Genomic DNA, 27,761 nt, shown 5'->3' on the forward strand with positions numbered 1-27,761 from the left:
GTAAGCTGCCTTACATCAACCTAACTGTATAAAATAGACCAGGCCTCAGCCTAGATTCAAGAATAGAGCACTACTACAAATGCATTTTTGGATACTCCGAAGTCTTACAGCTGCCAGAAGTTTTACATGAGCTCTCCTTCTCTGAGCAGTTCCACAACACCTCACAACTGAGCTTAAGACACTGGGGGGACTTTTACAAAACCAGCAATTGTGAACTCACAGTCCTGTTCAAATCAAAGCCTTATTTTCTCCTGTATAAGATCCTAAATTCCTTTATTGCTGATGTGTTAACTTGAACAAAAACTACATTTTTTTGAAGAAAAATAAAACCTTTTGGTAATTTACTGAATAGTGACATTTACCTGGAGATGATCCATGGTTAGTAATACTAATCTCTTTACTAATTACTTTACTGTTTGCAATCACTGTGCCAAAATTAATCTCTGGCTCAATTTCCAGACAACAGCACGGAATTAATCTGCAGAGAAAAGATATTTTAATTATTTTTTCCCAGAACTTCAAGCTATTTTGTGGTTTTTAAAAGAAATATATTTGAACAATGCAATAGAAAAAAAATTTGCTTTCCTCCTAATTCCATTAACACAATTATTTATGCAACTCACTTCAGCAGTATTATGAACACATGGAAGACATAAAAATGCTTACTTATTAAACTGCTAATCTGTTTATTTTTAATTACTGTAACTTTAAAACAATTTAATTCCAGTCAATAAGCTGAAATGGAATGCAACTATATATTATGTTTCAATTCCTGTGTTATGGCACAAAGACCCTAATATGAATTCTCAGAAAAGCTTTCACTCATTTTGGGTTAATTCCTGCATAAAAAAATGACTAAAATGACTAAGATAAACATACACATAAACATTTCAATAGTGGCTGACCAAACTAATATTTATCCAGATGTTCACACCCTAGTGCAACAAAACTTATGGCACTCAGTGTTCTTTATTTATGAGCATGCATCATGTAGTTTCAGTGACATTAGTTGTAATAAAAGACACTGGTGAAATTAAGTTTAAGCTATTTGTTTTGTCAAAATCAGGGTTCCATTGTACTTGGCATTGCACCAACCCTGACCCAAAGAGCTTGCAGTTTAAGGTTCCAAATCCTCGAATGGATTCCATGCAGGCAGACTGCTGCATTCAACAACAAACTAAGGAACAAAATAACAAACTAAGGAACAAAATAAGAAAGGCTAAGACACAAAATTAGTTACACCTAGCAAGGGACATAAAAGGCAATAAGAAAAAGTTATTTAAATATATTAGGAACAAGAGAAAGACAAAGGAAAACTTAGGTCCTCTACTTAATGAAGGAAAGCTGGGGTGAAAGTAAGATAAAATACTTACCAGTGTGGAGGCCTGGCCTCAGTCTGAAGGGGTGGGGCTGGAGGGGTCAGCCTCCCCCAGCCAGCCCTTCCACACTGCCCGGACCACACCATCCAGGGCTCTGGCTGCTGCCATGGTAGCAACGGCTGGGAGCCCAGGGTCCTTTTAAATTGCCGGGCCCCAGGGCAACTGACCCTTTTGCCCCCACTGTTGGCAGCCCTGGGGTGGGGGGGCAAAAGGGGTAGCAACGTTAAAGTGCTGCCGTGGCAGTGCTTTAACGTGGGCTGTGTATGGGCCAGTACCGGCAGCCACTTCTTACCAGTACACTGTCCCGGCCCACTTTCACCTCTGAGAAGAGTTAATAACTTATGACATCAAGAAAGCTGAGGTGTTTAAAGGTCTATTTTGCTTCAGTCTTCACTAAAAAAGTTAATGGCAACCAGATACTTAACACAATTAATATTAACAACAAGGGAGAAGGAATGCAAGACAAAATAGGAAAATAACAGTTTAAAGAATATTTAGATAAATTAGATGTATTCAAGTTGGCAGGGCTCAATGAAATTTATCCTACGGTACTTAAAGAACTAGCTGAAGCAATCTCAGAACTCTTAGGGTATGTCTACACTACGAAATTAGGTCGAATTTATAGAAGTCGGTTTTTTTGAAATCGGTTTTATATATTCGAATGTGTGTGTCCCCACAGAAAATGCTCTAAGTGCATTAAGTGCATTAACTCGGCGGAGCGCTTCCACAGTACCGAGGCAAGCGTCGACTTCTGGAGCGTTGCACTGTGGGTAGCTATCCCACAGTTCCCGCAGTCTCCGCTGCCCATTGGAATTCTGGGTTGATATCCCAATGCCTGATGGGGCTAAAACATTGTCGCGGGTGGTTCTGGGTACATATCGTCAGGACCCCGTTCCCACCCTCCCTCCCCCCGTGAAAGCAAGGGCAGACAATCATTTCGCGCCTTTTTTGTCTGCTGCCAGCCAAAGATGTAAAGGATCGATGGAGTGGGTCAGAACAAGAAATAGACCAGATTTGTTTTGGACTCATTTTCCTCCTCCCCTGTCTAGATCACACTGCAGTCAGTCACAGAGAAGGCGCAGCGAGGTTAATCTAGCCATGTATCAATCAGAGGCCAGGCTAACCTCCTTGTTCCAATAACAACGATAACTTTGGTGCACCATTTCTTATTGGAACCCTCCGTGCAGTCCTGCCTGAAATACTCCTTGATGTACAGGCACACCCTTTGTTGATTTTAGCTCCCTGAAGCCAACCCTGTAAGCCGTGTCGTCAGTCGCCCCTCCCTCCGTCAGAGCAACGGCAGACAATCGTTCCGCGCCTTCTTTCTGTGCGGACGCCATACCAAGGCAAGCATGGAGGCCGCTGAGCTCATTTTGGCAATTAGGAGCACATCAACCACCACACGCATTATCCAGCAGTATATGCAGCACCAGAACATGGCAACGCGATACCGGGCGAGGAGGCGACGTCAGCGCGGTCCCGTGAGTGATCAGGACATGGACACAGATTTCTCTGAAAGCATGGGCCCTGCCAATGCATGCATCATGGTGCTAATGGGGCAGGTTCATGCTGTGGAACGCCGATTCTGGGCTCGGGAAACAAGCACAGACTGGTGGGACCGCATAGTGTTGCAGGTCTGGGACGATTCCCAGTGGCTGCGAAACTTTCGCATGCGTAAGGGCACTTTCATGGAACTTTGTGACTTGCTTTCCCCTGCCCTGAAGCGCATGAATACCAGGATGAGAGCAGCCCTCACAGTTGAGAAGCGAGTGGCGATAGCCCTGTGGAAGCTTGCAACGCCAGACAGCTACCGGTCAGTTGGGAATCAATTTGGAGTGGGCAAATCTACTGTGGGGGCTGCTGTGATGCAAGTAGCTCACGCAATCAAAGATCTGCTGATATCAAGGGTAGTGACCCTGGGAAATGTGCAGGTCATAGTGGATGGCTTTGCTGCAATGGGATTCCCTAACTGTGGTGGGGATATAGATGGAACCCATATCCCTATCTTGGCACCAGAGCACCAAGCCGCTGAGTACATAAACCGCAAGGGGTACTTTTCGATAGTGCTGCAAGCTCTGGTGGATCACAAGGGACATTTCACCAACATCAACGTGGGATGGCCGGGAAAGGTGCATGACGCTCGCATCTTCAGGAACTCTGGTCTGTTTCAAAAGCTGCAGGAAGGGACTTTCTTCCCAGACCAGAAAATAACTGTTGGGGATGTTGAAATGCCTATATGGATCCTTGGGGACCCAGCCTACCCCTTAATGCCATGGCTCATGAAGCCGTACACAGGCAGCCTGGACAGTAGTCAGGAGCTGTTCAACTACAGGCTGAGCAAGTGCAGAATGGTGGTAGAATGTGCATTTGGACGTTTAAAGGCGCGCTGGCGCAGTTTACTGACTCGCTTAGACCTCAGCGAAACCAATATTCCCACTGTTATTACTGCTTGCTGTGTGCTCCACAATATCTGTGAGAGTAAGGGGGAGACGTTTATGGCGGGGTGGGAGATTGAGGCAAATCGCCTGGCTGCTGGTTACGCGCAGCCAGACACCAGGGCGGTTAGAAGAGCTCAGGAGGGCGCGGTACGCATCAGAGAAGCTTTGAAAACCAGTTTCATGACTGGCCAGGCTACAGTGTGAAAGTTCTGTTTGTTTCTCCTTGATGAAACCCCCCGCCCCTTGGTTCACTCTACTTCCCTGTAAGCTAACCACCCTCCCCTCCTCCCTTTAATCACCGCTTGCAGAGGCAATAAAGTCATTGCTGCTTCACAGTCATGCATTCGTTATTCATTCATCACACAAATAGGGGGATGACTACCAAGGTATCCCAAGAGGGGTGGTGGAGGAGGGAAGGAAAATGCCACACAGCACTTTAAGCACAGCACTTTAAAAGTTTACACCTTTAAAATTTATTGAATGACAGCCTTCTTTTTTTTGGGCAATCCTCTGTTGTGGAGTCGCTGGTTGGCCGGAGGCCCCCCCACCGCGTTCTTGGGCGTCTGGGTGTGGAGGCTATGGAACTTGGGGAGGAGGGCGGTTGGTTACAGAGGGGCAGCAGTGGCAGTCTGTGCTCCAGCTGCCTTTGCTGCAGCTCAACCATACACTGGAGCATTCTGGTTTGGTCCTGCAGCAGCCTCAGCATTGAATCCTGCCTCCTCTCATCACGCTGCCGCCACATTTGAGCTTCAGCCCTGTCTTCAGCCCACCACTTACTCTCTTCAGCCCTCCACCTCTCCTCCCGGTCATTTTGTGCTTTCCTGCACTCTGACATTATTTGCCTCCACGCATTCGTCTGTGCTCTGTCAGTGTGGGAGGACAGCATGAGCTCGGAGAACATTTAATCGCGAGTGTGTTTTTTTTTCTTTCTAAGCTTCACTAGCCTCTGGGAAGGAGAAGATCCTGTGATCATTGAAACACATGCAGCTGGTGGAGAAAAAAAAAGGGACAGCGGTATTTAAAAAGACACATTTTATAAAACAGTCGCTACACTCTTTCAGGGTAAACCTTGCTGTTAACATTACATACATAGCACATGTGCTTTCGTTACAAGGTCGCATTTTGCCTCCTCCCACCGCGTGACTACCCCCTCAACCTTCCCCCCTCCCTGTGGCTAACAGCGGGGAACATTTCTGTTCAGCCACAGGCAAACAGCCCAGCAGGAATGGGCTATACTGAGTGTCCCTGAAGAAAAGCACCCTATTTCAACCAGGTGACCATGAATTATATCTCACTCTCCTGAGGATAACACAGAGAGAGAAAGAACGGATTTTGGTTGAATGCCAGCAAACATACACTGCAATGCTTTGTTCTACAGTGATTCCCGAGTATGTGTTACTGGCCTGGAGTGATAAAAGTGTCCTACCATGAAGGACGAAATAAGGCTGCCCTCCCCAGAAACCTTTTGCAAAGGCTTTAGGACTACATCTAGGAGAACCGCAAATGTCAGGGCAAAGTAATCCTTTCACATGCTTGCTTTTAAACCATGTATAGCATTTTAAAAGGTACACTCACCAGAGGTCCCTTCTCCGCCTGCTGGGTCCAGGAGGCAGCCTTGGGTGGGTTCGGGGGGTACTGGCTCCAGGTCTAGGGTGAGAAACAGTTCCTGGCTGTCGGGAAAACCGGTTTCTCCGCTTGCTTGCTGTGAGCTATCTACAACCTCCTCCTCCTCCTCATCTTCTTCGTCCCCAAAACCTGCTTCCGTATTGCCTCCATCTCCATTGAAGGAGTCAAACAACACGGCTGGGGTAGTGGTGGCTGAACCCCCTAAAATGGCATGCAGCTCATCATAGAAGCGGCATGTTTGGGGCTCTGACCCAGAGCGGCTGTTCGCCTCTCTGGTTTTCTGGTAGGCTTGCCTCAGCTCCTTCAGTTTCACGCGGCACTGCTTCGGGTCCCTGTTATGGCCTCTGTCCTTCATGCCCTGGGAGATTTTCACAAAGGTTTTGGCATTTCGAAAACTGGAACGGAGTTCTGATAGCACGGATTCCTCTCCCCAAACAGCGATCAGATCCCGTACCTCCCGTTCGGTCCATGCTGGAGCTCTTTTGCGATTCTGGGACTCCATCATGGTCACCTGTGCTGATGAGCTCTGCATGGTCACCTGCAGCTTGCCACGCTGGCCAAACAGGAAATGAGATTCAAAAGTTCGCGGTTCTTTTCCTGTCTACCTGGCCAGTGCATCTGAGTTGAGAGTGCTGTCCAGAGCGGTCAGAATGGAGCACTCTGGGATAGCTCCCGGAGGCCAATACCATCGAATTGTGTCCACAGTACCCCAAATTCGAGCTGGGAACGTCGATTTAAGCGCTAATCCACTTGTCAGGGGTGGAGTAAGGAAATCGATTTAAAGAGCCCTTTAAGTCGAAATAAAGGGCTTCACTGTGTGGACGGGTGCAGGTTTAAATCGATTTAACGCTGCTAAATTCGACCTAAAGTCCTAGTGTAGACCAGGGCTTAGCAATGATCTTTGAGAACTCTTGGAGAACAGGTGAGGTCCCAGAAGAATGGAAAAGGGCAAACACAGTACCTTTCTTTAAAAAGGACAATAAAGAGGACCTGGGGAATTATAGACCAGTCAGCCTAACTTAACTACCTGGAAAGATGCTGGAACAATTTATTAAGCAATCCATTTGTAAGCATCTGGAGGATAACACGTTAAGAAGGAAGAGCCAGCGTGGATTTGTCAAAAACAAATCATGCCAAACCAACCTAATATCCTTCTTTGACAAGGTTACAGCCTAGTGGGGAATTAATAGACTTGATATGTCTTCATTTTAGGAAGTCTTTTCACACAGTCACACATGACATTCTCATAAATAAACTAGGGAAATGTGGTCTAGATGAAATTACTATAAGGTGGGATCACAACTGATTGAGTACTTTCTTTCAAAGAGTAGTTTTAAATGGTTTGCTGTCAAACTGGGTGGGAATACCTAATGAAGTCCCACAGGGGTCAGTCCTAGGTCCTGTGCTGTTCAGTATCTTCATTAATGACTTGGATAACTGAGTGGACAGAGTACTTATAAAATTTGCAGATGACACCATGCTGGGAGCTGGTACGAGCACTTTGGAGGACATGATCAGAATTCAAAATCATCTTGACAAATTGGAGAATTGGTCTTAATTCAGCAAGATGAAATTCAATAAAGACAAGTGCAAAGTACTTCACTGAGGAAGGAAAAATGAAATGCACAACCGCAAAATGGGAAATGACGGTGCAGGTGGTAGTACTGCTGTGTGTTTTAGTGGCTATCAAATTGAATACGAGCCAGCAACATGATGCAGCTGCAAAAAAGGCTAGTGTCATTCTGGGTTGTGTGAACAGGAATGCTGTAAGACATGGGAGGTAACTGTCCCACTCTACTTGGCAGTGGTGAGGCCTCAGTTGGAATACTGTGTCCAATTTTAGCTGCCACATTTTGGGAAAGATGTGGACAAATTGGAAAGAGGCCGAAGGAGAGCAACAAAAATGATAAAAGATTTAGAAAACCCTGACCTACGAAAGGTTAAAAAAAACTGGTCATGTTTAGTCTGAGAAAAGAAGGGCAGGAGGAGACAGATAGCCTCCAAATACATTAAGTGCAGTTATAAAGAGGACTGTGAAAAATTGTTTTCCCACATTCACTGAAGGTAGGTTAAGAAATAATGGGCTTAATCTGCAGCCATGGAAATGAAGGTTACATATTAGGAACAACTTTCTAACTATAAGCATAGTTAAACCCTGGAATAGACTTCCAAGGGAGGTTTTTTTTTTAAGAACATGGAATCTCCACCACTGGAGGTTTTTTAAGAATATGTTGGACAGACACCTCTCAGGGATGGTGCTGGTTTACTTTGTCCTGCAACAGTGCAGGGGGCTAGATGACTTCCTGAAGTCCCTTCCACTCTACTTTTCTATGATTCTATGACTCCCCAACCAAAGTGAATGGGGCTTCACAGGAGCAGAGCAGTCTGCCAACGCACAGTCCATTACCAGATCAGAGCTTAACTTTACTACAAGAGACAACAAGTGGATCCAATGAACAGACAGGAGAGAGCACAGAGGTATCAGTGAGACTATTATGATTAGTATAATAAGCAGTGGTCACAGTTATGTGAAGAATGGAAGGGGAATTTTCTGAAATGGACACATTCTGTAAATGCCAATATTTTAAAATCAATTAACTATTACGGTTTTTATATCCCCACCTCCAAAAAAGGTAACTTACCAGTGATATAGTTCTGTGTTGGGACCAGTGTTGACCTTCCTGTGTTTAGAATGAGGCCTAGACAGTTGTGTAAGTGCAGTGTGATATGTATGTGAGAAAAGACTTCTTCCCTTGGACCCGCGCCTGAGTAGCAAGGCATCCAGATAGAGGAAGACATGAATTCCCTTCTTCCTGAAGTATGCTGTCAACTCTGACCATACATTTGGTAAAACTCCTGGGGGCAGAAGACAGCCCAAAGGGAAGAACTGTGTACTGAAAACAGTGGTTTGCTGTGATGAACCAGAGAAATCTTCCATGGCTTGGGAAAAATCGCCACATGGAAGTAAGCATCCTGAAGGTTCTGAGCAGTCATTCCGAGTCAACACAGGGAGAATAGTTGACAAGATGACCATACGCAACCTCATGTATCTGATTTATTTGAGGAGGCTGTGGACGTCGAGAACAAGTCTTACTTCCTGGTTCCCAAACCAAAGAGAGAGTACTGGGAATAGAAGCCCTGACACTGGTGTTCCAGAAGAACTTGCTCCACCACTCCCAAGGACAGCAAGGAGCAGTCCTGCTCAAGGAGCAATATCTCATGAGAGGAGTCCCTGAAGAGGGATAGGGGGAGAAGAGTGGAGAGGAACTAGATAGTATAGCCTGATGTGATGGTGCTTAGGACCCAGCTGTCGTCGAGTCCCAGATATTGTAGAAGTGAGCTAACCTGTCCCCAGATGGAGGCAGGGTAAGGGGAGTGATGACCAGACCACTACTCTGGACCAAGGAGTCAAAGTTGTCACTTGGAGGCGCCAGGGGAGGCTGTGTCAATTGGCTGAACTCCAGACCTGACTGCCTCCTCTGGGACCTATGGCCCTTTGTGGGGCTATCCCTCTGTCACCAGGGAGGAAAAGGCTGCCCAAAGGTGCACTGTGGACAGTATTATTGTTGCTGTTGGTCACCTAAGTAGCACAGCTGCACTGACGGTGTATGCACCCCCAAGGAACGTAGAATGGCCCTAGAATCCTCAAAGATATGCAAGATCTCATCCGTCTTACCTAAAAAGAACACCTGGTCATCAAAGGGCAAATCCTGTATGGTCTGCTGCACACTGGGAGCAATGCCCAAATTCTGCAACCAGGGTGTCCTTCTCCTGGTCACTACAGAAGACATAACTCTGGTTGAAGTGTCCAAATGTCTGTTTCTTGAATGATCTACAGATCAATCACAGCTCCTTGATGTGGACTTCGCCCAAACACAACAAGAACTGTGCATGCAGATTGTTGCTAGGGATTGTTCCCCCACAAGATGGATAATATTTAAACTCAGTGAGGGCAACATGCAGAAACACTTAACTAAATACAACTAACACTAATCTAACTACACTATGGGTACTGTTAACTATATATAACTAGTAAAAAAAAAACCACCTGAACTAATGAGAGAATGTGAGGTTAAGACTACACAGAGCTCCAACTCCAGCCACAAGCAGTACAAAGGAACTGAAGGAGATTGGGGCCGTGTTGACTCTTATAGCCAGGAGAGCGGCTATGGCCAAAAGGTGTGAATCTCACCCCTCCTCATGGACTGCTCTGCAAAATTCTCTGGTCCCAGCACACATATACCTAAGTGGAATACAGGGATGCCTCTACTCTAAGAACTATACATCTGTAAAATTTCTCATAATTCCACTACTCAAACAAAATCCTAGCAGCGATGTCACTTGTTTTACAGATACCAGTTCTGCACCAACACGATTTCTTAGCTGCTCTAACCAGTGGTACGGAGAGGTACCAGCTTTATTACTGTTTGGAGAATAATTATGTTTACTGACATGAATCTGGAGGTCTGATGTTATGAGAATGATGATTCATCCCCAAGTAGCTTCTTAATTGGTAAGGTATTCAACACAACTGAAAGAGATTAGTCCTTTTTCATGTCCCAATACTACCTTTCATAGTTTCTGTTACCACACTGTTTCTCTCCACCTATTGGCAGGTGAGAGAGCCATTTTTAGGAATAACTCTGTTTTTATTCTCAGCATAGCATAGAGAGAATTTCATGCCAATATCAAGAAATAAGGACTTTGCTTTGCTATGTCTCATGCTACATCAAGTCGCAAATTTAGTGTGGTCTGCACCTTATACTTTTTGAATTAAAGGAAACAGACAAAAATATAGGCTAGTATAGATTGGAGAAAGACAGGAAATCCATCCTGAGAAAATGCTCTCACGGATGTTGCAAAAACAATTTTTTTTTTAAATACCTTGCTCCCTTGCAACATGATAAACTGTCAAAGTAGTAAATTCTAGGAAGCAATAAACTGGACTATTAGGACATGAAATAAGTACAGGGAGACAGTTAACTTGTTTACAACTTTAAAGTACATCTATAATACATTTTAAGTATTCTACAGTTCTTCCAAGAAGTTCCTTCAGAAATATGAAAGACATTAGAATCTTGTCTAATTCCACTCAGGAACCAGCTACACTTCTTCTGGAATGCATATGAATCAGAAGATATTTTGTGACACTGAAGAGATTCTTTAAGGGAAAAGACTATCTATTAATTCCTGTGTGTTTTATGATGGAAAGGTCAAGTTGTTGAAAAGATAGGAATAGTTTTTTTGATTTCCTAAAGGATTCTGTACCATTCAAATAACTGCTTAATGTTTTACAACAAATCAAATTTCTGTTCATTTGCTTCATTTTTCTCTGATTTAGGGCATAAGGTTTCTAGTCCAATTGCATATTTTACACAGAGTACTATCATTTAAATTTGATTAAAACCTATTAGACCGAATTCACTCCTGCTTTAACTCTATTAGAAAAAAAAATGGAGTTACACCAGGGATAAATTCGGACCACCATCAAATAAATTGTTTCTGTTTTATCATTGTAAAAACGGAGTGCACTATATCACCAACAGTTAAGGCTGATGACTGGGGTAACAGCAAAAGGGCAATGTAATTAATTCCAATTTAGGAAAGTTTCTTTTTATGCCTGTGACACTACCTGAGAATTATGTACTCTCTCACAGCTGAAGCCCTCAACCCTGTAATGCATTTAAGCACATGTATTGTCCCATAATACAGTGGTATAAAGACAACAAATGAGTTGGGGGAAATGGTAGTGTTGGACACAGTTCAATAAGAGAAGGTTAATGGTCTAGGGAGATCAAGTAAATTTCAATCTCATGTTTATTTATCTTTACACATATATTGTATTAGATAAAAGTTCACATGCAAGGTTAACATCTAAGTTTATTTAAATAAAATTTAAGTCATCTGCATGGAACTGGCAAGGAGGAAATCCCAAAAGCTAAAATAATAATATATATGGTATAGAAAGAGAAATATTTAGGCCTTGATTCTACAAAGCAGTTAAGAACATGTCTATAACTTTGTTCATATGAAGCTGCAGATTATGCTTCCAGTGCCGCCTGAGCAAACTCATTTAAAGGTAATTTGTAGATCTGGTCAAAATATTTCATTCAAAACATTTTTTTCCCCAAAAAAAATTGTTTTGTCAAATTGGGCATTTCCATAGGAACTATCCTATTTCCAATAATTTTTTTCAGGTTTTCATTAAAAAAAAGATTTCATTTTTGGTCAAAAAAATGGTTTGTTTTTAAGAAAACCTGAAAACTTAATAAAAAAAATTGCAACAAAATCCAAAAATATTTTCACATAAATCTTTTGAAAGAACAAAAACAACCCCACTCCCCGACAAGTGCTTGCAATATTATACATGTGTCGTGGAGGGCATAATCTGGAGATTATGGTGCTGCACAGATGTAGCCAAGCACATAGTTTGGCCTGCAAAACCCCTATGACAGTATGTGAGATGGACATTACCCGGTTTGATTGGCACAGCTCAGGTCACATTTGCAGGACTGGTATTTAGAAAATACAACTTTAAGGTCCTTATCAAAGGGCCAGTAAAATCTCTGAATTAGATGTTTCTTGGAGACAACCACACACTCCATTCCTTCTAAATTCACTCTTTATACCTATTTAACTTCAGTTGTAAGAAAAAATATTTTAAGATTTAGTCATCTGTATATCTTCCTTACTAAATGTTTGCCTGAAATAAATGTATATTAAAAAAGCTTTCAGGAGTGATATTTCAGAAGATTCTAGTCTTTACTAAAACTGTTTTATTAAGAAATTTAGCCAGCCATAATGGGTAGTGCTCCAGAGAGATGATCTGAACCTGCCCATATTTTTCCCATTTTATTATATAAAATCCTCTCTTCATAAATTAATTTTTAAAAGGTTGTTCCAGACTGCAACTTTTCTCCAAAACCCTCAGATTAGACTTGGTGCTTGTATCAATCTTCTTCAAACCACACCATAAGTAGCAAAAATTGAATTCATATATCTGTACAGAGAATTGCTTCAGATATAGCAGATCAGGGATAGACCAATGGGGAAGGTGTTTCTCACTCAACAACCACAAAAGGAAATAAAATATTAAAGGCAGATAATAGCCATTTAACTCTGACAGATCAAGTACTCCAACAAGTGCCAGGTCCTTTTCATGGTCTTATGCAAAATATATAAATTCTAGTTACCTGAGATTCCATTAGAATGTTTCTTTTAATGCTCTGAAATGCTGAAAAATCTCAGGGCCACATTCATATTTACAATTTTAGCTCCGCTAAGCAGACAATGAAAATAAACTCTCTATATAGTATTCTCTCACATTCTGATTTATGACGAACTACAGACTAAAATTGCATCAATAAGTTTACAAAGAATACAGCAGTGCTGAATGGAACAATTTAAAAAAAAATTACTTGTCAACAAAAAAACCTGACACCAGCGCAACCAACATTATTACCCTTGAGAAGAAACAGACTTTTTCAAAAATAAAGACCACAAAGTTTATTCCTTCTTCAGGGACACATTCACTGAGTAATATGCATTATTCTGTAGATCTTTTCTGCAGACAGTCAGTTAAATTTTGAACTTCACAATGAAAAAAAATTACAAAAATTCTCTGGGTTTTATGTATGATACTCAGATTCCTTTCCAGAAGTTACTACAGTAAAAGCTTTGTTATCTGGCATGTTGGAGGTGGAGTGGGTGCCAGAGACAAAAATTCCGATTAACTAAGAATTATACTTACCAATGGTGGGAGGAAGTTTGGGTGTGGGAGGGTTCTCGGGGCTGGGGCACAGGAGGGGGTGCAGGCTCTGGGAGTTTGGGTGAAGGAGGGAGCTTGGGGTAGAAACTTGGTATGTGGGAGAGGTTTCGGGTGCTGGATCCAGGCGGCTCCCCGGAAGCGGCGACATGTCCCTGCTGCTCCTAGGAGAAGGTGTGGCCAGGCAGCTCTGCACACTGCCTCTGTCCATAGGCGCCACCCCTGCAGCTCCCATTGGTCGCTGTTCCCAGTCAATGAAAGCTGTGGAGCCAGCACTCAGGGCAAGGTGGGGGCAGCGCACAGAGCTCCCATGGCCATTCTTCGACCTAGGAGCAGCAGAGACATGTCACCGCTTCCGGGGAGCCACACAGAGCCAGGTAGAGATCCTTCTGTGCATTCTGGTCAAAAACTGGTCATGTGGCAACCCTACTGAAGATTTGTATTGGGAGATATCAGAAATGCTGGTTTCTAGAGCTTTCCAGTTGGTAAAGTGCTTTTACTGTAGTAGTATTGCCTTCCAAAAGGCTATCTAGAACCTCAAGCAGGAGGAGGTTTTACCTGCAAGAAAAACAGACAGGTAACAAAATCCAATTTGTTTCCTAGACACCCAATTTGCCATTTCCTACTTTAGAAGGATGTGTATAGAGACCATTCTGCAACCACTACAGTGAATGGTTCACACAGACTTAAAAGATATCCAGATGTTCCTTCATTTTATGTGGGACAAATAGAAATAGTAGTTTCAGCATCTACCACATAATGTCTTAGTCACTCCTTGACGTGTAACTCAAAGTTCAGACTGCTACAGTTTAAAAACAGGATTTAAAATACAGGACTCAACCAGAAATTATCATCTCTTTGAAACGTTTATGTTTTATATCCAGTCAAGAAACATTAGCCAAAGAATGACATTTTTGGCGTTCACATTTAATTTGGTCAACATTGAACAGTTCTTGATTACAGAACAAGTAGTCGACTTCCTGAGTCTGGGAACAGATAATAGAACAAGAATTTAGCTCTTAGTCTGTTCTGTAACAGCAAAGCAATTTTTGGCTCAGACGAAGATGTGGAACTAAAATTACATGCTTAGTCTGAATAAATGAACTGTAAGATTTGGAGACCATTCTGGGAGATGTGCTATACTCAAAAATTTTGCCCTCATTTAGTGTATGGATGTTTTAGCTGAAGCTTTTCCTATTCACAAACAAAAACATGGCCGGACTTTCATATGTTTAAAGACAGAATGCATGAGTAAGTTCAGAAAAAACTGTGGCCATTTCTTTAATGCACTGTTTTAAATTTTGGGACTGTTGCTCATAAAGTACTTACAACTACAAATGAAAATATAATTCCTAACTTAAATTGCCATTTCTGAGTCTCCTCTTGGTGGCTACCATCTTGATAAAAAGTGACAACTTTATTTACACTGAATTTGGAAGCCTGAAGGAAGACAATCAGTTTCTATCATGCTTTAATACTCGTATAACATCAAATTGAAAACATTTTTAAATGGAAGAGAAGCAGATCAGAGAAGAGTAGAAAGAAGTGACAGATGAGCAAAGATGAAGAAGTGATGGGATAAGCATAGCCTGGATGAAGCAGCCAAATATCCTGCCTACTTCTTGACAGAACTCTCAAAGAGTGAGGTTTTTATCTAATGGTTTGAATACCACTTATTCTGAAAGGGAATCCATTACTGCCTGTTCAGGTCATTTTTTAGGTTAGTAATCATTTTACAACGACTATTGTTTTCAGTTGTTTATGACTGTGGATGCTATTTTTTTCAAAAGCATAGGTTCCAATTTGGTATAGATTATCCTATAATCTGAGACCCCATTATAAATTTTTAAAATATTTACAAAAATTGAGGAAGAAATGCTTCACTATAATCCAGTCATAACTATATGCACAAAATCACTGACTGAAATAGTGAGTATATTCAGGGAAGAAAAAGGCCATCCCGTTCAATTCCAATTATACAATTGGAAAGTATCTGAGAAAGCCATTTATCATGAAAACCATCATAGCCTAAAAATATAGAGCACAGATGTGAGCCCAAACCACTCCAGTTTCTTAACTATGAAGACTGAGTACACTTGATCAAAATTTAAGTCCTTTGTCAACATCAAGAGACAACACCAAAATGAACATCCTACCTATGTGACATTCTTAAAAATCAGAAACTTACCTTTCCAAAGAAATTCACCATTTGTTTTCAAAATTCAGATAACAAATTAGTTACATCAGTATACATGGTGATATGTATTAGCATACTTCCCTTTCGAGTAAAATGAAAATATAATCAGCAGTTTATGTACTTTTAAATACCATACCCTATCAGCGGGATCTCAATTACATCTTTTTCTACCAAAAGAAGTAGTCTATCTTGAAGGTCCTCCTCACTGTCAGGATGATATTCCACAGTAGCTGTAACTTGAAGACCAGATGGAACAGGTTTATCTGGATTTTCCACAATCAATTTAAACTACAATGAAAAAAAAAAACCAGCGATATTTAAATCAATTTTTAAATATTTCTAGAGAAACCTCTGTATATCAGTATATTTCAGCATAATATGTTGGAGTTCACCTATTTAATTAACATTATGATCAACAGCTTTAAAATTCCACTCACTATTCACCACTGGCAAGTAGAAGGCGTTTCCTGATAATATAGTAAGCTAGAATACTGAAATTTTGATTTCTGCAAAAATTAAATTTCTTTTAACACTGTATTATTTCTAGTCTTGATGGCTGAGAGGATAAGCTACCAAATGTGAACCAATGCACTGCTATCTTCCTGACTCTGCAGACATAGAGCTCCATTGCCTCTGCTGCTGCTATTAGCTTTCCCAAACAACAAAGGCAAAATTATGAAGACTTTGATCAGTTTCCTCGTTATTATTCAAAACCTTATGAGTAGCAGTTAAAGTGCCAAGAATCAGAGCAGTTTCATTCTAGTTTTCCTTGGGAAACACATGCACAACTGTAAAGGCACACAGTACAGTTAGTTATTCAATGAGGAGATGACTCAGCTCAGTGGAAAGTCTCCCACTGACTTCAATGAGAATCGGATTAGACCCTGAGAAGGAAGAGGGACCCAAAAAAATCAATATTGAGGGAGTACATCTTTTTTCTCTTTTGCACATCTCTCTTGGGTTGCAAACTTGTCACATGTGTATTGACCAGAAGCCAATATAAAAAGTTTGAGACACCTCCACCTGCCTCCCCTCTCCCTACACATACTCCCCTGAGTAGGGGACATGTTGAGCAACCTAGTAGAAATCCCAGCAGGAATTCTCAGGCAGTAGGGATGGGACCTAGGATTTTGACCAAGGTATTAGCCTCCAAGTCAAGCCAATATTTCCTAGTGAAAGTATGAACTGAGCTCCAATAGTAACTTTGCCAATTTTAGGGAATAGTATATTACATATGTAAACAAGGGTGGCCACTCTTCATCTCATAGAATGGAGTCTTGGCTTTTCTGGTCAGCTAGATCATCATAAATCTTAAGATGAATGCAGTGATGGATTAGCCACTGGGCTGAGGGGGCCCATGCCCAGGGACCCTGGCCAACTGACAGGCGTCCCATAAAAAATCCACAACCAGGAGTTCAGAAGCCCAGATACTTGGCCACCGTGTGGGGGAAGCCCCCACAGGCCAACTCCACTCCCCGACAGCAGCGCGGGAAGCCCCAGCACCCCATGACCACATCCCTGGTAGAAGCCATGGGGCGGCAGGGGAAGCCCCCAACACCCGACCCTGCTCTCCGGCAGAAGCATCAGGCAAGTAGGGCAGGAGAAGCCACAGCACCCCAACCCCGGTCCCCTGCAGACGTGTAGGGGGTGGCGGGGAAACCACAGCACCAGGACCCCCTGCAGCACCAGGACTGGAGGAGCTCTCACTACCTGCTGCAGCTTCAGGGCCTGGGGAGCTCTCACTCCCCAATGAGGCCCAGGGCTGTAGTGGAGGACAGAGCTCCTCCAGTCACAGGGCCATGGAGGGAGGGAACAGAAAGGAGCGAACGGGTTGCAAGGGCCGCAGTGGGAGACGGAAGGGGTGGGGAAGGAACCCTGGATGGAATGTGGCGGGGCCCCAGGGAAGGGGCAAAGAGAGCCCCCCACTTGCTCTGGCCCAGGAAATCTTAATCTGCCTCTGGTTGAATGTGAAAAATGATGCACAGGCTGCATCTGGGACAAAGTAAAGCTGCCTGCCTTCTTCATGGCTCAGATCACTGTAAGCAGATCAGGCTTGGGCTCAAGTCCCTTCACTCCTAGTCAACTTCTGATGCCCATTTAACGCCTTGTCAAAGGAATGAATGGATCATGCTGTGACACTGCACCCCATATTCTTCATAGTGATACTATTATATGATTATGATGTAATTATGATGAATTTTATGAAAGATAAGTCATGTGAGGTGTCTTTGAAAAAAGTTATGATTTGCTGAATATGATTACCCTATTTGTATGGTTATATCTTTTTGTATCTGAAGTGATGAATATTGACTATGTGTATGTATTTCAAATGTAGTTACACCTGGATAACGCCCACCAGATAAGATGCGTTCAGTCTAGATAAGTGGTTCTCAAACTGTGGGTCGTGACCCCATTTTAATGGGGTCGCCAGGGCTGGCTTTGAGTTGCTGGGGCCTGGATGGAGCCAGAGCCAAAGCCAAAGCCTGAGCCCCTGGATGACAGAGTAGGTTACAGGCCCCTTGCCTGGGGCTGAATCCCTTGTGCTTTGGAGTGGTGGGGCTTAGGCTTCAGTCTCCGCTTCTGGGGTCCTGTAGTAATTTTTGTTGTCCGAAGGGAGTTGTGGTACAATGAAGTTTGAGAACCCTTGGTCTAGATAGTGAGTGGGGAAGGGCCTATTCAGAGCAATGGGCCATTAAGAAAAACAATAGGCCTGAGGAGAAGCTTATCTCCCACCTGGTGATGAGCCTTCCTGAGAACACTCCAAACAGCCTGTGAGTAATGGCTGCTATGACTCTAAGGACACGTGATCAGACCACATGATGCTGGACTTCATCTTGGGATGTCAGTATTTTTCCACAGACTGGTCTGTGAACCAAGCTTTGAAAAAAAGGGTTCCTGCCATATGCAAAACCTATATAAGGCAGGGAGTAACATCATCTGGTGTTCTTCACTCCCCACACAAGATGACTCCTGGAAACACCTGAGGAACAAAGACTGAACTGGGGGAAGTGCTGGACCAAGGCTAAAGGAATGTCTAGCCTGTAAATGAAACACATGGGGATTCCAAGCTGAAAAGCAAGTGCAGCTTGCCCCTTAAGAACCTGCAGCCTGCTTGCATCATCTCTTAGGGTGAGAATCTGCTAACTCATATCCAATTTATTTAGTATATTAAGCTTCGTTTGTGTTTTTGTTTATTTGCTAGCTAATCACTTATAATCTATCTTCTGTAGTTAATAAACTGGTTTTTGCTTTATCTAAACCAGTGAGCTGGAGCAAAGCGTATGGGAATCTTAGCTCAAGGGGTAAAAGCTGTTGAATATTCCTCTCCACATTGAGGGAGGGGGCAAACTTTATGAGCTTATGCTGTACAGTTCCCTGTATAGCACAAGACTGTATAATTTTGGGCTTATATTCCAGAAGGGGTGTGTGCCTGGGGAGCTGGGAGTTGCCTTAGCTGTAGCCTTCCTATGCAGGGGCTGGTCAGACAGCTTGCATGTAACTGCAGCTGGGTGTGTCCCTACCTGTATGTATGCTAGTGAAAGTGCAGGCTGGAGGTTTTTGCAGCTTGTCACAGCAGTACAATGTGAAAGGGAGCCCAGGCTGGTGGGTCAGGGGCTCAGTGGTACCCCAATTCCAGGTGGCACCCCAGGGGGAACCCATCACACAAGCCTTGACTAAATCATAGGTCACGCTTTGATATATGAACCACTGCAACAGCTGTGCTCCTCTAGGACAATGCCGATCACTAAGCACAGTACAAGGCATATGAGAACGAAGGACAAACCATTTTCTGTTGAAGGGAATTGGCTATGGAACAATTTTCTAGAAGAGATCAGGCAAATCCAGAGTCTGAACATCTTTGAGAAACATTAAAAAGCTTTCCTCTATAGGTGATACTCACCGTTTGAACATCACTTTTATTCCCAACCCCATCTCCCAAAAACAAACTACAGATACCTCAAGCAGAGTTTCTGACCCTGTAAAGTGAGAAGTGCCAAAGTTTCCATGAAATCCAGTAGAGGCTTCACTATTCTATAGATTTATGTGGAAGGCGCTCAGATACTATAGTTATGAGAGGCAATATAATACTTTAAGAAAGCTAAATTGTAATATACTTTATCCATTTTAGCAGTCTTTGAACAGAACGGTCTTGGGCTTTGCTCTCCAAAAAAGCATAAAATCAATTAAATTTATTTATGGAACAGCTTTGATTCCAGTCAGGTAATAACTGAGTGCCCATGTAATCTGGCCTCATCAGTAAATCAAGAGGTCAGAGCAGTGAAGATGTGGAGCAAAATAAAATTGGTGAAAGTGGAATAGTATGAATACTGTATAGAAAAACTTAGACTACGGTTGGAAAACAAATTTACTGTTGTGAAATATGATATAAGGAAATCCAGCATTATGGATGTCACCAATTCTCCTAGCTCAAGTGATGGTAACTAATTTTAAATGGAGGGGTAGGTGCTCAGAATCTCAGAAAAAATAAGACCACTTATTGAAGTGCTTTAGATGCCTAAGTATGGAGTTAGATGCTTAATTTAGGCATCCACTATAGACAAGGTTAACTGTAACCTCACAGAATGATGATGAAAAGATCAATTACTCAAGAACTGAATAGAGACACCCTCCACCCCCACTCCAACAAACAACACTTGTGATGGGGCAAGGCCAGATGGCTATAGAAAAGTAGTGGGAGATAGACATATGAGCTCCAGGCTAAACAAATCCCTGGTAACAGAATAAGTGAAATGGCAGCTGCTCCAGGTCAATTAAGATACCTGGGGCCAAGTAAGAACTTTCCAGAAGGCAGGGAGAAGGCTAGGTTGATTAGGACACCTGAAGCCAATCAGGGGCTGACTGAAACTAGTTAAAAGCCTCCCAGCCAGTCAGGTGGGTGTGCATGTCAGGAGCTGTGGGAGGAAGTTGTGCTGTTGGAGAGACTGAGTAGTACATGCCAGATCAGCCACAAGGAGAGGAGGCCCTGAGGTAAGGGTGAAGTGGAGCTTGAGGAAGTGAGGGCTGCTGTGGGGGAAGTAGCCCAGGGAATTGTACATGTCATGTTTCTAAAAGGTCAGCTACCATAGCTGATACTATTAAGGTCCCTGGCTGGAGCCTGGAGTAGAGGGTGGGCCTGGGTTCCCCCTCTCCTTTGCCCCCTGATTAATCACTGAGACCGGGAGACAACAGAGACCGTGCAAGGAAGGATAACTTCTCCTCACCTCCCTTGCTGGCTTATGATGAAAATGGCTCAGTAGACTGTGACCCTTGTCTCTAGAGAGAGAAGGGTTATGTGGAGGGCCACAGTGAGCCTCTGAGACTACTGAAATCTGCCAGGAAATGCAGGACCCATGGAGGCAAGGACAGAGCTTTGTCACACACTAGAGAAACCATGTTAGCAGTTGGAGGGGAGGCTTGTAGTTCAGGTTATGAAACAGGACACTGGATAACTAACTCAATCCCTGTTCTGATTCAAACATACTGTGTGATCTTGACCAAGTCACTGAATCTGTGACTCCATTTCCCATCTGCAAAATGGCGATAACAGCATTTCCCTGACTCACTGTGGTGTTGTGAGGATAAATACCTTAGTAACTGAGGTGTTTGGATACAATGGTGATGAGGAAGGGTAAACAACTGATATACTGATGCAGTACCTATCCTCTCTCCAAAGAAAAGAGATCCAGGACATAAAGAAAGAATGGGAGCTTCTTTGCAAGAAGCAACAGATCTCTCAAGTCCATACTGAAGCAAGTATGACTATTCAAGCTGAGTCCTGACAATTTTTTTTCAAGGACCTTGAGAAGCAAAGGAAAAAGTTTGAAAACTGAGGAAAGAGCAGTATACATAAGCCCCACCACCCATTAAAAAAGGAAAGCATTCTAACAGAACTTGAGTCCCTGCCTGCTCTGGAACACTACCTCACTTACATGATGTTCATACCTGTGGCAAAGGGATTCACATCTGGATGACACCATTTGGCAAAGAAAGAGGATTCACAGAGTTCTTGAAAGGAAACAATTTGGGGGGGAATCAAACTCCCTACTTGAGTTATTTCACCCAGGAGAGGATAAGCAGGATTCACCATCAAAGATTAGTTTGATATGCAACTCCCATATGGGTCTCAAACACATGGAGGCTTCTTTTCCGCAAAAGCACTTCTAATGCTAATTGTGACTCTGTCACTTAAAATCAAATGAAAACAGTCCCTTTTCCCAATGTCCCATAGACTCCACCTGCACTTTCTCAAGAGCAGCATATAAAGACCCCAAGAACTTACTATATTTTCAGAATTAGTTCATCTTCCCACAATCATCCACTGAGGACTCATGGATTTTCACTAAGAGTCTCCCTTCTCCAAGGACAACTTTATTCAGTTCCACAAGTTTTGAATGCTCCCCCAAGTTGGGAGGCCTCCTCCTTTATGCCTGCAGCATTCAACCACACAGGCTTCATGTATGTGAAGTGTATCCTACTGTTGACTTCCCCGGGCAGCAGCACCCATCCAGCTAGGAACAGCTTTGGCCAAGAGTTCCCATTCATTCGACAGTTTGGAAAAACAAAAGGCTGCTTTCGGGTACTTTTCCCCCATGTATCTCCTCAGAGGGCTGCAGTGGGCACTGTGCCTGTGTATCTGGGGTCTAGTCCTGCCTACTGGCAGGAAGGGTGTAACACTGAGCAGCACCTACAGAAATCAGAGACAGCAGCATCCATCTGCAGAACACCAACTCCTGGGGTGAGATGCCCCACTTGTTACTATCACTAGTTATTTGTATTGCAGTAGCACCAGACCCACCCCCTTCTCCCCCACCAGAATTTGACACTTTGCTGATACTATGCATGTTCAGTAACATCTGCTGAAGCTGCTGCCCTGACTCTGCCCTTACTTCAGATTATAGTCTACTCCTTGCTGTTCACTGGTGTTAAAGGGGACAAATCAGATGAATATTCCTGGTGCCCAGGCACCACGGGCCAATAAAACTTGCCGCCCATGCCACTCCGGCAGAATGGGATAAAGGATTTGAACAAGGGTCCTCCTCATCCTAGGTGAGTACTCTAATCATGGTATTACAAAGTGGGTACCTCCTTGCCTTTTGGCTGTTGTGTGTCTCTCAAGAAACAGTTTAGGCACTTAAGCCACCTGACCCCAGGAGAGGTGTTCTCATTCGTGGATTGCCAGGCAGAGCTAGGTGCCTGCATGCAGTGGGGATTTAGGCACTGAACTCTGTGAGGGGATGGGATTTAGCACACATCCCTCTGATTGGCATCTCCCAGAAGCTGTCTTTGGCAGCTGCCTGTCTAGTGAGCTGGTTTTTGTAGATGCGACTGTGGTGCCTCTCACCTCCCCTCCCCCCCATTCATTATATGGGGAACTTAATCACCTAACTCAGGATTTGTGAATTGCAGCGGTATTCCTCTGAGAGTATCCTGGTGCCTAAAGTCTAGGCAGGAGCACTGCAATGCTTAAGTCCCTTTTTGAATGTGGGACTTAGGTCTTTTGCTCACTGATAAAACAAAAATCACTTTTTTATTTGGTAGCTCAGGTGCGGGAGCTATTCTGACAAAAAAACCACAGTGAGAGGTCACTTTGGCTTTAGCAGTGAGGAAAGCCTGAAAACACAACTCTTCAAGATCAGAGGGCAATATATGCATACGTTTGTGCCAAAGTTCAAAGCTCAGGAGGAGCATTTGGTTTGGACATCCATTAGGGGAGGACCTATAAATGGAGATTCCCTATGTCCTAATAAGGAGGAGAGGATGGAAAATGATAAAATACAAGGAGGATCTCATGAGAAACAGTCAAATGAAAAAAAGTCCCATTCCATTACATCATTCAATGGGGAGAGCCTAAAAACAACAAGTATATAATGCTTGTATATCAATGCTAGAAGTCTAAATAATAAGATGGGTAAACTAGAGTGCCTAGTATTAAATGAGGATATTGATATAATAGGCATCACAGAAACTTGATGGAATGAGGATAATCAATGGGACACAGTAATACCAGGGTACAAATATATCGGAAGGACGGAACAGGTTGTGCTGGTGGGGGAGTGGCACTATATGTGAAAGAAAGCGTAGAATCAAATGAAGTAAGTCTTAAATGAACTAAATTGTACCATAGAGAATCTCTATGGATAGTAATTCCATGCTTGAAAAAATAAGAATATAGCAGTAGGACTATATTACCGACCACCTGACCAGGATGGTGTTAGTAACTTTGAAATTCTTAGGGACATTAAAGAGGCTATTAAAATTAAAAACTCAATAATAATAATGGGGGAGTTCAACTATCCCCATATTGACTGCGTACATATCACCTCAGGAAGGGATGCTGAGAGAAAGTTTCTTGACACCTTAAATGACTGCTTCTTGGAGCAGCTGGTCCTGGAACCCACAAGAGGACAGGCAATTCTTTATTTAGTCCTCAGTGGAGCCCAGGATCATGTCCAAAAAGTGAATATAGTTGGACCATAATATAATTAAATTTAACATCCCTGTGGTGGGGAAAACTCGGCAACGGCCCAACACTGTAGCATTTAATTTCAGAAAGGGGAACTACATGAAAATGAGGAGGTTAGTGAAACAGAAATTAAAAGGTACAGTACCAAAAGTAAAATCTCCACAAGCTGCGTGGAAACTTTTTAAAGACCCCAGAATAGAGGCTCAACTTAAATGTATACCCCAATTTAAAAATCATGAGAACCAAAAAACAGCCACCGGGGTTAAACAACAAAGTAAAAGAAGCAGTGAGAGGCAAAAAAGCATCCTTTAAAAAGTGGAAGATAAATCCTAATGAGGAAATAGAAAAGAGCATAAACTCTGGCAAATGAAATATAAAAATATAATTAGAAAGACCAAAAAAGAATCTGAAGAACAGCCAGCCAAAGACTCCAAAAGTAATAGCAAAAAAAAATTTAAATACATCAGAAGCAGAAAGCCTGCTAAACAACCAGTGGGGCCACTGGATGATCGAGATGCTAAAGGAGCACTCAAAGACTATATAAGGCCATTGAGGAGAAACTAAATGAATTCTTTGTATCAGTCTTCACTGTTGAGGATGTGAGTGAGATTCCCAAACCTGAACCATTCTTTTTGGGAGTCAGATCTGAGGAATTGTCCCCAGTTGAGGTGTCATTAGAGGAGGTTTTGGAACAAACTGATAAACAGTAATACGTCTCCAGGACCTGATGGTATTCACCCAAGAGTTCTGAAGGAACTCAAATGTGAAATTGCAGGACTACTGTCATCTGTAACCTATCATTTAAATCCACATCTGTACCAAATGACTGGAAGATAGCTAATGTGACACCAATTTTTAAAAAGAGCTCCAGAGGTGACCCTGGCAACTACAGGCCAGTAAACCTCACTTTAGTACCAGGCAAATTAGTTGAAACTGTCAGACACATAATGTTGGGAAATAGTCAGCATGGTTTTTGTAAAGGGAAATCATGCCTTGCCAATCTACTAGAATTCTTTGAGGGGGTCAACAATCATGCGAAAAAAGGAGATCCAGTGGATGTAGCAGGAGTCGGCAACCTTTCAGAAGTGGTGTGCCAAGTCTTCATTTATTCACTCTAATTTAAGGTTTCACGTGCCAGTAATACATTAACGTTTTTAGGTCTTCTAAAAGTCTATAACTAAACTATTGTATGTAAAGTAAATAAGGTTTTTAATGTTTAAGAAGCTTCATTTAAAATTAAATTTAAAATGCAGAGCCCCCCCAGATCAGGGGCCAGGACCCAGGTAGCGTGAGTGCCACTGAAAAATCAGCTTGCGTGCCACCTTGGGCACCCGTGCCATAGGTTGCCTACCCTGGGATATAGTGTATTTAGATTTTCAGAAAGCCCTTGATAAGGTCCCCCACCAAAGGCTCTTAAGCAAAATAAGCAGTCATGGGATAAGAGGGAAGGTGCTCTCATGAACTGGTAACTGGTTAAAAGATAGGCAACAAAGGGTACGAATAATCAGTTTTCAGAATGGAGAGAGATCAATAGTGGTGTCTCCCCAGGGATCTGTACTGAGCCCAGTCCTATTTAACATATTCATAAATGATCCGGAAAAAGGGGTAAACAGTGAGGTGGCAAAATTTGCAGATGATACAAAACTACTCGAGATAATTAAGTCCCAGGAAGACTGCAAAGAGCTACAAAAGGATCTGACAAAACTGAGTGACTGGGCAACAAAATGGCAAATGAAATTTAATGTCGATAAATGCAAAGTTATGCACATTGGAAAACAATCCTAACTATACATATACAATGATGGGGTATAAATTAGCTGTTACCACTCAAGAAAGAGATCTTGGAGTACTTGGATAGTTCTCTGAAATCATCCACTCAATGTGCAGCAGCAGTCAAAAAAGCAAACAATGTTGGGAATCATCAAGAAAGGGATAGATAATAAGACAGAAAATATCCTATTGCCTCTATATAAATCCATGGTACACCCACACCTTGAATACTGCATGCAGATGTGGTTGCCCCATCTCAAAAAAATATATTGGAAAAGGTTCAGAAAAGGGCCACAAAAATAATTAGGTGTATAGAATGGCTTCCGTATGAGGAGAGATTAATAAGACTGGGACTTTTCAGCTTGGAAAAGCGTCAGCTAAGGGGGGAGATGATAGAGGTCTATCAAATCATGAGTGGTACAGAGAAAGTAAATAAGGAAGTGTTATTTACTCCTCCTCATAATACACGAACAAGGGGCCACCAAATGAAATTAATAGGTAGCAGGTTTAAAACAAAACACAAAGTATTTTTTCATGCAAAGCACGGTCAACCTCTGGAACTCCTTGCCTGTGGGTGTTGTGAAGGCCAATACTATAACGGGGTTCAAAAGGGAGCTAAATAGATTCATGGAGGATAGGTCCATCAATGGCTATTAGCCAGGATGGGCAGGAATGGTGTCCCTAGCCTCTGTTTGCCAGAAGCTGGGATCGGATGACAGGGCATGGATCACTTGATGATAACCTGTCTGTTCATTCCCTTTGGGGCATCTGCCATTGGCCACTGTCAAAGGACAGGATACTGGGCTTGATGGACCTTTGGTCTGACCCAGTACGTTCTTATGTAAGTACAAATTTAGTTTTGAAAACTTGATCAATTTGCGTAACAGTGACAATGGATTTGGAGGGCGGGAGGGGTTATAATGAAGGTGTTTATAAGACAGATTTTCTGCCTAATAGCTTGCGTTTAAAATGTATTAATAATAAACATATTTCAAAGACTGTTTACAATGCTTTACACTAGTTTCAGTGTTTTGGGAACATTAAATGTTTATTATAGCCCCTATATTTTCTCATCTACAAGGGAAAGAAACAAAGGAAAATCCAAAACCTTCAGAGTTTAATATACAATAGCCCTGCAGTTTACCCCTGTAAAATGTTTTTTTTCCTTTCAAATTACAAAAATATAATGTATGTGTCCACATTTAAAACAGAGTCCCCACAACCATGACAACTTGCTACCTCCGCCCACCCCTCCCCCAGGTGCAGGAGATGGGAGAAGGCGAGAGCCAGCAAATTGTGACCTATGTAACACCCCCTTCCCCCCACCACCACCCTTTGCTACTCTTGGGCCAGAGGATGGGGACAGGCCAAGGGAGCACGTTGCATCAGGGGAGCAGTTTGCAACATGACCCCGGGCCCGGAGCCCGCCCCTGCCCGTCCCGGCGGCCTGCCCGAAGCGAATGCGGGGACCCGCCGCGGGCAGCCCCGGCCCCGGCTCTCCCATGTCCCAGGGGCTCCCGAGCGGGGGCAGCCCAGCGCCGCGGGGCACCTCGGGGGACGCCCCCGGCCCCGCCTCTCACCTGGGCGCGGCGCGGCGGCAGCAGCTGGAGGCGGCGGCTCCCCGGCTGCAGGTTCTGGACGCTGAGCAGCGCCCGGTACCGGCCCCCGGGCACCGCGTCCACGAAGCGCAGCTCGGCCGGGCAGAGGCGCAGCCCGGCCACGTCCCGCGGCCCCGCCATGGCCCCGCGCAGCGCCGGGCGCCTGGAAACGCAGCCCGCCGCCGGCACGCCTGAAGGAGCCGGCTCCGCTTGGGAACGGTCGCCGGGCAACGAAAACAGAACCCTGATTGGACGCGATGATGAGCGGAACTTCCAATCCAACCAATAGGACGAGATGCTCCGGGGCTGAGGGCGGAGCCGCAGTTGCCCCCACCTCACAGCGTCCTAGGGACTCAGAGACAAGTGCCAGCCTTAAAACGCCAGCCCCCCGTGCCCAGGCCGGGGGCGTGTGGCCCATACAGCCCCATGTGACCCCCCGCCTCTCAGTGCCTTGGGAACTGGGGAGGATTCCCTCCCCCCGAGTTATATCATTTCTCCCTCTCAGGGGTGATGGATCCTGTGGG

General features: G+C 43.6%; 1 protein-coding gene across 1 annotated transcript in view; it reads right to left on the reverse strand.

Moving 5' to 3' along the window:
* CFAP47 (cilia and flagella associated protein 47) overlaps positions 1-27,398 on the reverse strand; it is a 649,074-nt gene extending 621,676 nt beyond the window's left edge. The window contains exons 1-3 of the mRNA XM_084621504.1: positions 27,220-27,398; positions 15,542-15,693; positions 363-478 (exon numbers count right to left, since the gene is read on the reverse strand). Of these exons, the coding sequence (XP_084477630.1) occupies positions 363-478; positions 15,542-15,693; positions 27,220-27,378 (427 nt within the window). The 5' untranslated portion in view covers positions 27,379-27,398. The remainder of the gene's footprint in view (positions 1-362; positions 479-15,541; positions 15,694-27,219) is intronic.
* Between the last annotated feature and the right edge of the window lie 363 nt (positions 27,399-27,761).

This window comes from Lepidochelys olivacea, assembly GCF_965140295.1.
Source record: "Lepidochelys olivacea isolate rLepOli2 genome assembly, chromosome: 1".
In the NCBI taxonomy this organism is placed as follows: domain Eukaryota; kingdom Metazoa; phylum Chordata; order Testudines; family Cheloniidae; genus Lepidochelys; species Lepidochelys olivacea.